At 35.4% G+C, this 11084-nt stretch overlaps 1 protein-coding gene across 1 annotated transcript; it reads right to left on the reverse strand.

The window, feature by feature from the left end:
* Window positions 1-470: 470 nt before the first annotated feature.
* On the reverse strand, window positions 471-9170 carry LOC139713639 (voltage-dependent T-type calcium channel subunit alpha-1G-like; the record flags this gene model as incomplete). Its single annotated transcript, XM_071625347.1, has 6 exons — window positions 471-592; window positions 1008-1086; window positions 3032-3102; window positions 7388-7518; window positions 8419-8528; window positions 9019-9170. Coding segments are annotated over 6 exons (665 nt in total), but the record flags the coding sequence as incomplete, so codon positions are not given.
* Window positions 9171-11084: the final 1914 nt, after the last annotated feature.

The following is an 11084-nucleotide window of genomic DNA, read 5'->3' on the forward strand; positions in this document are numbered from 1 at the left end:
ACATTCATCAATAAACTTAGACCCATGTCATAGGATAAGAAAGACCATTCCTTATTGCCTCTAGTTGTTGCTGCCCATTGTGGCACATTTTGCAAATTATGACGATTAATGGACTGAAAGTCCATTAATCGTCTCCATTTATGTTTCTATTGTATTTCTCTCAATATGTGTTTTTACATGCAGTTACTTTGGTTCTTATTTCTATGCACATGTATTTGTTAGACTTAATATGACTTTTATTATAAATGCATTTGTTATGGTGGCAGCTGCTCATAAAACTTTGTTTTTCTTGCTGTCTCTACATTCTGTTACACTGTATTGTCAATTTGAATTTACATATGTACCTTTTCTGAATGTTTTTTTTTTTTATATCTGTTTGAATGAAATAAACACGAACTGAATTGAATTGACATATTTTGCCCAAATGTATAGCTAAATATATATGATCTGGGATACATGGCAGAACTCACCTTCATGATACCATTCCAATTGTCGCCAGTAGCGATGCGGAAGAGGGTGAGGAAAGCGATGAAGAAATGTTTGAAGGAGGCGTGGCGGCCGAGCCCCTCACACGGATTATCTTCCGTGCAGTCTGTAACATGTTAGGCAATCAAAGAAATAAATTCAGTCCAATGAATGCTGAATGAGTATTATAAACATATAAATACAGAGATGTGATATAATGTCTCTATCAAAATATTATCTACAAATTCATATTCTATTTTGCAAAACAACAACAACAACAACAAATAAAATAAGAACAAAAAACAAAAAACAAAAACATGGCAGCAAGTATCTGGCTAGGTAGAGTCCAGGTAACGGTGAATAACACTTTGGGCCTTAAAATTCATCTTCACAGACAGAAGATGTGCCTTGCTTCTGGACCCAACAGCATGTGAAAGTTTTACTGTCGTGACAAACATCTGTTCCCTATCTGTATTGAAAATTCTTAAGTTACTATATTGGCTCATGAGAACAATGGACTATGTAGAATGTTGCTGACTCACCCAAGCGGCCGAACAGCTCTACCCCAAGAGCAGCAAAGATGAAGAACAGAAGGAAGAAGAGAAGCCCAAGGTTTCCGACCTGACCAACCACGAGACAAACAATGGAACATATGAGCACATTGTGAAATATAATATGATAAAACTTCTATACCCTATTATATAGCAGTTACTTAACATCTAAACCATTGTCATCATAGCTCAACAACTAATGTCTACCCCTCCTATAACTATGTGTATGCTTACTTTCCAAAACTAATTTCTACACACACTGTATATCCTTACAAACCTCAAGAGTAAAACAAAATTCTTCTGGAGATGTTCATATCTTTTATCATATAATGAGATGCTTGGAATCTCAACATGGCTCTACCATAATAATGACTGTTAGATAATGTTTGTTGGGATTGGTTGATATATGCATTATGCATGTATGTATGTGGAGAACAGCCCCACAGGAAATATCATATTTCACCTAGGGGACAGAAATTATTACTGGCTTTTTATACCAGTTTGACATAAAAACATGATCTTTATAGTTGTATTACAGAAACTTTAGTTTGCCTTTAATAAACAGCTTATTTCTGCTATGAAATGATGGCAGATTTCTGTGAGCCTCCAGCTTAGACACAATTTTAATGATATGTATTTCCATGCTAGAACCTTATCAACAAATTATTTACCACTTAAATTTCATAAAGTTCTCTTTCTTATGAAATCTTGCTAGACACAAGCACCACCAAACTGTTTTTAAAAGGCACACTATGTAATAAAAGATCTACTCTTTGTGGTATACAATACAGGGTGATCTCCCTTGAATACAAAAGGTAAAGCTACAACTTTAGTATCTTCTTTACATGAAATAGGAACTGTACTACGGTAAGATCACTGCTCAAGTTAAAACCAATGAAGTTAAAATCTATACTACAGAAACATGAACACCACAAGATAACATCACTGACATTCATGCAGGCTAAACATAGTAACACTGTTAGAATACAGAAATTTCCTCATGTGATTGACATTGGAGGTCTTGGATATGTTATGCCTGGATTTAATGAGATGTTTAATATACTGTTCATAGAGACCCACTTCTGTTCATTTAAAAAAAATATTTTTGTCAAGATGAATGTTTTCAGTTAACCTAATTTTCAAACATTCAAACCACTCACTCACTTTTAAAAAACAAAAAAACAAACCAAAAAATAAACATTTCTTCATTTCAGTTGCAGATAATCCTGAGTATATGCAGTTTCTGATAAAGTTTAAAATTTCAGACTGAGGTTTTAACAGACTAGATTTCCTTTAATGAAATAAGGAAGTCTCAGACACAACACTGCCAAATTACAGTCAAAATACCAATGAGTTACAACCCTCAAATCAGCTAAAGAGTAGGATGACAGATGAGGTGGTAAAAATATCTTGTGCCATATGTAGCAAGTGGTAAACTCATCAGATGATCTATCCATAAACAGGTATTTCCAGCATTATTCTTGTGCACTCAAATAGATATTCTCTTTCCAAATATGATATTGTAAATTTTACCAACAGGCCAGTTTGTTTGAATTCATAATAATCAGAGTTGCATTAGCATGGAATCATAACAAACACAAACACATTGTGACAAGTATATCCAATCCTGTATTCAGAAGATATACGTTGAGTATAATCTTATCTGGATTCATAAATCATTCCTTTTAAATATCACATTTCCCCGCAGAGCTAAGTCATAAGACAGTTCATGGCGAGAATTAATATGCCATTCATGGACATTAAAGTCATTTTAAAGAATTCCTTTTTATGTCTCAAATATCACAATACCTTGGCAATAATGCTCTCACAAAACACAGAATAGAGAAAAATCCACCTTGCATTTTCTGCTTACCTTCTAGAATTTCACCTTTTTAAAGTGGAGATTTTAGTCTGCTAGCACAACTAGAAATTAACTTATATACTTCTTCTACCAAAGATTACATGAGTAGGAGACAAACCCTGCAACATACTTATTGCTAGTTTGAGGCCTTTACCTGAGGCAGTGCCAGAAAGACCGTTTCCAGCAGGGCGCGAATACCCTTGGCCATTTTCAAGAGTTTTAGCACTGAAGCGAGACGGAGAACAAATTCAAACACAGACGAGAATAAAGCACATCGGGTACGATAGGACAACATTCACAAGGGATGCAAAACAAGCGCTGAGGACAAGATCAAACAAGGATATAGATATACAAAACATGCGACGAAGTGGATAAAGAAATCAGGCAGCACTGTCTACACATTACATTCACTTTGCCGTTTTCCATCAGAGCAACAACTATAAAGGGACTGCTCCAAATAACGTAGAAGTGTTACTGCACTTTAAAATAATCATGCAATCCTGTTCCACATGAGTGTATGTGAATGTGAAGCTCTTTATACTGTGTATATGTTATGCTTTCTAATCGAAATTCCTATAGTTTGTGTAGAGAATGAATAGTCTGTAAATGTGTCTCTTTGTTATGTGTTTACATGTATGTGCGTGTGTGCACATAACAAGTTTTGGGATCAAAAACTTGTACAAATATCTTCCCGTATGCAAGCGTGTGATGTCAGCCCCCTTCCAAATAAAAGACAGCATATAACCTTTCTGTTCACATAACAATTGCAGCTGGGTGACATGAAGTGTCCATAATATCAACATCTACACACTTATACAGCAATTATTAGTTTGAAAACAAAATTACAAAAGAAATCATGCAAATCACATGCCTATCAATACAATCTATGCAATTATGACATGATACATGGACCAAGAGCAAAATGCGTTTATTATTCTGGCAACAAGAAAAACAAGAAAATACCAAATGATCGCAAAAAATGAACTAAAGTAAAGAAGAATGACAAACTCCCATCAAAGACAAACACATATAGGAGTGAGTACATGTAACGGTGCCTCATAAGTGCACAGTGCAGGACAAGCACGGCATGCACTCGACACTTCCACTGAAGGCTGCCCTCATTGGCGGACATGTTACCTGCGGGATAGCACCCATGAGAACAGCTAGCAGCTCGCGAAGGCCCTTCATAGTCTTCATTATCTTTAAGACTTTGGAGGTTTCAAAAGATGGTGCATGTTTCGTGGGAGAGGGGGGAGTAATTCAGAGGAAAAGTTAGCAGGTGACTGGAGAATGTGATTCATACTGTCCACAACAATCCTAAAACATAGTCCACATCTGACATGATCTGAAGAAGCAACTGCATGGAATCTAAAGAGGTAAATATGATCGTCTTCTTCTCCTACAAATGGTACGATGAAATTGAAAAGTGACATTTTGCATTCATCTGATATTCCACCTTCAGGAAGAGGGCAAAAAGAGTCCATTCTAAACTGTTTGGAATAATCTCAGTGGGGGAGTAAACCAACAACATGCTCATGGAGGAATAAAACTGTGCAGTCATCAGCAGAATGTAAAAGTTGAAGTGGTGGCTGGCTGAGCAGACAAAATGTCAATGACAATGTTCAGTCTTTTTAACAGTATGGCCCGAATTCACGAAGGTGGTACAGTCTTTGTTCATGGTTTTAACCATGAACAAAGACTGTAGTTTTGTATGGGGCGCCAAGTGTTGCATGGCCAATTTCATTAAAAAATGTTAACATTTCAAAACGAAATGATCATTTCGTTAATAAAATGGTCATTTCGTCAACAAAATGATTGATTTTGTAATGAAATAGGCCACGCTACACTTGGCGCCCCATTCAAAACTAGTCTTTGTCCATGGTTTAAAATATGGACAAAGACTGTACCATCTTTGTGAATTTGGCCTACGAGTTTGAGGGTTTGTTGGTGTATGCTACCAATTTAATGAATTAGCCTGGTGAACAGATTGTACAACAGAAAGTACCAGGATTTCAGCTGGTACTCTCTATCATAAAATGCTGTAAAAATACTGGTAAAATGAGGATGACGAGACAAAAATGAAAATGAATATAATGACAAAATGTAAAAGATCTCCCTGAAACAGTATCAAAATATTGATTACATTTGTTATCATCAGAGATACTTTATGCAATCATGTCAAGATCATTTACGCAATCATATCTTTATGTCATTACTGGAATCTTCAGGAAAGAAAAGAGAGGAGAAATCCATGCTGTTCATCTCAAGAAGATATGAAGTTAGAATCATAATATCACAATAAATTCACCCGTTAATATCAAAAGTGGAATGTCTCAGCTGATTAGCTGTTTCTATGGCTACTACCTTAATGGCAACAATCAATTACATCAACAAATTGTATCATTGTCTTTATGTATCATATGCAACATTTATTTTGTACCTGAATGTTAAGTGAATATTATCTCTTTGTGAAAAAAAAAAAGGTTTATCTGAAACAATTCCACAGAGTCCTTCACTTCATTCTATTTCATCTAAAGACACATGGGTCTCTTGAGATTAATAATGTGTGCTGTAAAGCAAGATACATGTATTTTTGTGGCATGAATTTTTTTTTGTAAGTTGCCACTGGCATTCAATGCATATTAATAGTGTAGACAAGAACTTTTGCATGCATTTTAATTTCGCGAATCTTGGCTGTTGTGAAATTCGCAAAATGAAAATGCACTAAAACATTTCTGGTTTTACAGTATGTATTGGACAGGGATAAGATATTTACAAGTTATCCTTGTCTTCTGTCAAGTAAAAGTTTTGTCATTTTGTGCTTTTTAGATTTTTGTTTTATACCTGATAATGCCAGGAAAGGAAGAGAAAAACCATAGACAAAAAGAAAATGTGCACAGGAAGGTTTCAATTTGAAAAATAAAAGACTTTCAAGATGCAGGTGTGAAATATGCATCTCTTGGTTCAAGCATTTGTGATACACAAACAGGGTGGTAAAAGTCAAAACCAATGCACTGTAAATATATAGACTGACATCAGTCATGTGTGCAAGGGTAAGGAGGGATAATTCACCCCGAAGAAAAAGTCTTCTTGAATAGATGAAATGATATGCAATAGGCAAGTGAATACTGCGAGCAAAATCTCTTTTGATCGACAAGGAATTTATAACCATCTAATTTTTGCATACAATCAATTATGACATCCAATGGGCACTTTGAAATGGCTGGACTTGTCACATGACTTACATATCACTTGCACAATCAATCTTATTTACTTTAGAAGAGACCAAAATATGCCTCCTCCTTGAATGAATATGTAGGAAGTAATTAATATTCTTTACATGAGATGTGCAAGAATATGATAAACGGAATCATGGAAAATCAATGTTTTTTTTTTTTCAAGGGATCAGGGGCCTGTTTCATAAGGACGTACGCTTAATCTTACCCTCGATTTATTGAGCGTAACTCAGTGAATCTAGCATAAGATCAATACTGATTGTAAGTAAGTTTCATAAAGATACTTATTAAGCTTGATTTAAAGCTCAGGTTGAATAGCAGATAGAGCATAACATTTTTTCAATTGCATTAATGGTAAGATCAATGCTACAATCAATCTTTATGAAATGGGCCCCAGATATTACAGTGGATTAAAAAAAAATAATAATTTCAATCAATGTCATGATAACATGACCAAAACAGCTTATTCACAGTGACCATATGTTGTCGTTCAAATGCCAACAACTTTCAATACAGTTGTTTGATCAATTTTAGGTAGATATTAATATGTCACCTTTGTTTCAAAGCTAACATTCAACTCAGAATACCACATGAGTAGAAGAAAGATGATAAAAGGAGGAAAAAAGAAGATTCAGCTTAAAACGGATGGATAGATTGATGATGGAAAAGTACAGTAAGTTAAGAGAAGAGACAGAGAGAGGAAAAAAGAGACAAAGTAAGAGTAAAGAGAAAGAGACCGAGTGAGTAAGATTTATATAGAGACTGAGAGTGAGAGAAATACTCTTTATGCCATATATTTAGCGAGTCTAGTTTTTAGCAAATTGGGACTTCCCAACAATTTCGTGAGTGATAAAATTTTGCAATTGTGGAGTACAGTATTGAACAGAGAAATGTACACATGAGCATAACATTTACGTCAGGATTAGAGTTCATATTTTTGCATGTTTTTAAATTCGTGAATAGCACCCGACTCGCGAAATTTGCAAAAATAAAAACCTCACAAATTATACAGCATAAAACAGTAGACAAAGAGAGACAAGGGAAGAGAGAGAGAGAGACAGAGCGGACAAGGAATATATTGGAATTGTAAATATGAGAAATAGATGAGAGAGAGAGAGAGAGAGAGAGAGAGAGAAAGTAAAGTATATACTGAAATTGTAAGAGAAATAGATAAAGAGAGAGTGGGAGAGAGAGAGTGATTTGAGAGACAAATATAGTGAGATTGTGAGAGATGAAGAAGAGAGAGAGAGAGAGACAAAGGTAGCCACACCCACCTCTTGCTATCCTCAAGACCCGCATGATGCGGATGATGGTAGGGTTAATAGGGATGATGTCAGACTCCATCTCCTCCATAACGATACCAGCGATGGAGAGGATCACGATGGTGATATCAAGCTGGTTCCAGCTGCATCAAGAGGATGAAATTGAGGCAGAGATGACGTTATTCAAATTCATGAAATTCTTCTGCCGCGATGTTTTCATGGCAGCTGATTGACAAATTGCCCTACATCGACATAAACATAAATTTGAATAATTACGCAGTACCCGCTGTATGCTGTAAGGATTAGAACCAACACTTGCTGTCAGGCGAAAGCTCGGTTGTCCAGTAGAGATGACGCCTGTTCGGAGATCAGGAGGTCGTAGGTTCCAATCCTGCTCGAGTAGGTACGCACATGATTTTTTTTATCATGGCTACTACTAAAACACTGATCAATTCAGTGCTTGCTTACATCGATATAGGGCAATTTGTCAATCAGTTGCAAAGAGATGTTAGTCCCTCAAGTCACTGAACATCAACTAATGGTAGACTGTAGAAGCCATATATTTAGCAAGTCTAATTATCTGCAAATCGGGACTTTCTGACAACTTTGTGTGAGGTTAAATTCTCAATCTTGGAGAACAGCAATGAAGAGAGAAATGTATGCATTCTCGTCACATTAATGTCGGCAGCAGAGTTCATATTTCGTGTGTTTTTTAATCTGTGCACAGCAAAGGTAAAAAAAGCAGTATAAACTTGCATAAAATACACATGAACTAATGTAAATATTGCGAAGGTATGAGGTATATTCAATATCTCGTAAGTGATCTGTTTGCTTGGATAAATAAAAGTATTTTTGTTATCTACCTAAAAGACTGTTTAATGAGAACAATATAAAGAAAATAATTACAAGGGGACACTGAGTTTGCTAAAAATTAGATGATTCTACACTATGACATCATAGTTGGATCACTGTCATCCTGACTGCATATAAGGGATATGGAGAGAGTGATTGAAAAGGTCAAGACCTTTGACCTTTGACCTTACCCATCCTTGAAGTATTGTTTGAGGCCAAGTGCAATAATCTTGAAAATAGCCTCCAGGATAAAGACTGCTGTAAAAGCATAGTTGAAGTAGGTCAGGATGTCGATCATAACCTACGAATGACAATAAAAGGAGAATTAGAAATATCAGACACATTGACAGTGCATAAGAGAAATAAATAAATGCAATGATAGATAATTGTCTTTCAAACAAGATAAACAGAAGTCTATGGAACCATTGCATGATATACTAAGGGAGAAAAACAATCATTTTGCATATGAAAATCAAAGTAACACTCTGAGGAATTATCAACCAGAAGTAATCATAATTTGGTGATGGTATTGACCATGGGCAATGCTCACGAATGAAATTATCAGCCATTGATCATAGCTCAAATTTCCTGAGTGTATAACTCACAACCTCACACTTTTATCCACCAAGGTAAAACATATCACTCTAATGCTAATCTTTTCTTGACAAGGTAGAGTAATGTTTAAAAAAATTCATTAAAAGAGGTGTACAGGATAAGAATGCAAGTGACCAGGGGCAAAAAATAAACTCCACCACAAGTCCTTCTTGTCAGATGTTCACACTCAAGCTGACCTGTGGCATAAGATAGTACTCCAGGGCCATGGTGATCACGTTGAGGAAAATGATGCCAGCGACCACCAGGTCAAAGTACTTGTTCATTACAACGTCATGGATGGCTTTCCTCGTCTTGGAGTAGTTCTGGTAGTAAGGTACTTGGAGAGATCCTTTGATCAGGGAAAGATCAGAGAAGTATGTCAGGCTTCAGATATCCACAAGTTTTCACTGATTATCTATCCCTACTCTGAGATCATTGGGATCAAATCTAGCCTGCTCCTATGCCGCTCTGTCTGAAGTTTGAGACGTAAGTCACAAAAAATGAAGAGTAGAGTGATTCAGTTAAAAATCAAATCCTTGACTTAAAAAAAAAAATCAAAACTCGTATGGTATACTATCTCCTTTAAAGGCTTCAAAGTCTAAGAATGTATGAGAATTTGAAACGTTTTGAAGTTTTCATTAAGCATTTAGCTATGATATAACAAATTGTTTAAATGCTTAATTTTTAGCTTGCTTGACTGAATCTAAACTTCAAAACCAATTTTATCAATAGTGTGTCTAAGTTCATGAATTTATATTCAAAGTAAAAATCCTTGAAAGGTCACAAATTTTTATTACAAATAAGTATTTAACAAATGGAAATGAACCTAGAAATATTCATTTCTGATCTTTTTTTTTTTTTCAAATTGTTTTGGGAGGAGGTTTATGAGAAATAAAAGTGAACTTCAATAAAAAAAACTGAAAACACGCTACACAAATACAGTACAAACTACTGCATAGCTGCATAGTATGGGAGGTTTTCTATAAAAAAATCTAAATGTTGATCAACTTTTGTATTTTTGCATTACAACAACAACAAAAAAAGTCACTGAATGAAATTCTTGCAGGACAAGAATGCATTGCAATGATTTATGGCGCCAGAGTTACTGCCTTCATTTATATGACTCTGCGCAAAAAAAACAAACAAAAAAAAAACAACAGAGAGCAAATTACAATTTCTTCTCAATGACGTATGTTAGCATGTTGCACGTTAGGTGCTTTGAAGAAATGGTATACAGTGAGATATGGGTCTACATAACTGGCAAAATGAAAATGGCTCCTTTACCATAACCTCTGTCTTTTATTCCAAGTAACATGACCCTGAACCTTGAATAGATTGCATGGAATAAGAAGTAAAATACTGACAGTACATGTGAAATATATCTAAAGAATACTGCATGTGCGATATATTTTGCAAATAATATTTTGGGAAATGGGACTTGTAGGGCAATTTTGTGAGTGGTTGAATTCATGATTGAGAATCACATGGACAGAATAAGAAAGAAAGTATTTTCACTTTCTAACAGAAAATTTAGTGACTTCAAAACCTTGGAGGCATTGTAAGTTTATGAGAGGCAATAATTTTGCCAGCTGCTAACTTCTTGAATTTTTGTTACTTGCAACATTTGAGAAAATAAAAGCACCTCAAAATAAACCAAATATACAGTATTTTACATGGAAATGGCATACATGTGATTGACAAGATACAGTGTATATCCTGATGAAATATGAACTTGAAGCAACTCTCTCAATTGCAAGTTATGCATGACTTTCTGTAACGCTTTAGCTTTTACATTTAACGCTCTAAGATGTTGTAGCAACATGGAATGCATCCATGAATAGACTAGGATGAAAAATGAGATTTATTCCTTTCCTTCACATCATGGGGATTTCAAGAAGAAACTGTAAATCACCTCGAAGGGATTACTACAAAGTGTGAATAGAGAGCACATGAAAAGACACACAGTGACTTTTACTTCCCTTTCATGAATGGAAATGGAGAAAGCTGATTGAGATTACACAAAGGGAGCAAAAGACCGAATGGTTCTAGCGCTCACTTGAGTATTGCAAGTTCACCTTCCATACAGACTATTACCTAAAAAGAACATTGCAAATTTAGTGGGCTTTGGGAGATCTTCTGGGGAACATGTTATTCACTTATATATTCTATCACACTGGCAATAATACCTGCCAAGTTTGTAGAGAATTTGAACATGTGTTTTCAAAAAGAGGATCAAAATGTGAAAAATGGCCCCCAGTGCCCC

This window comes from Diadema antillarum, unplaced genomic scaffold, assembly GCF_040938485.1.
Source record: "Diadema antillarum isolate AM-2024a unplaced genomic scaffold, OU_Dant_1.0 seq00002020_RagTag, whole genome shotgun sequence".
NCBI lineage: Eukaryota > Metazoa > Echinodermata > Echinoidea > Diadematoida > Diadematidae > Diadema > Diadema antillarum.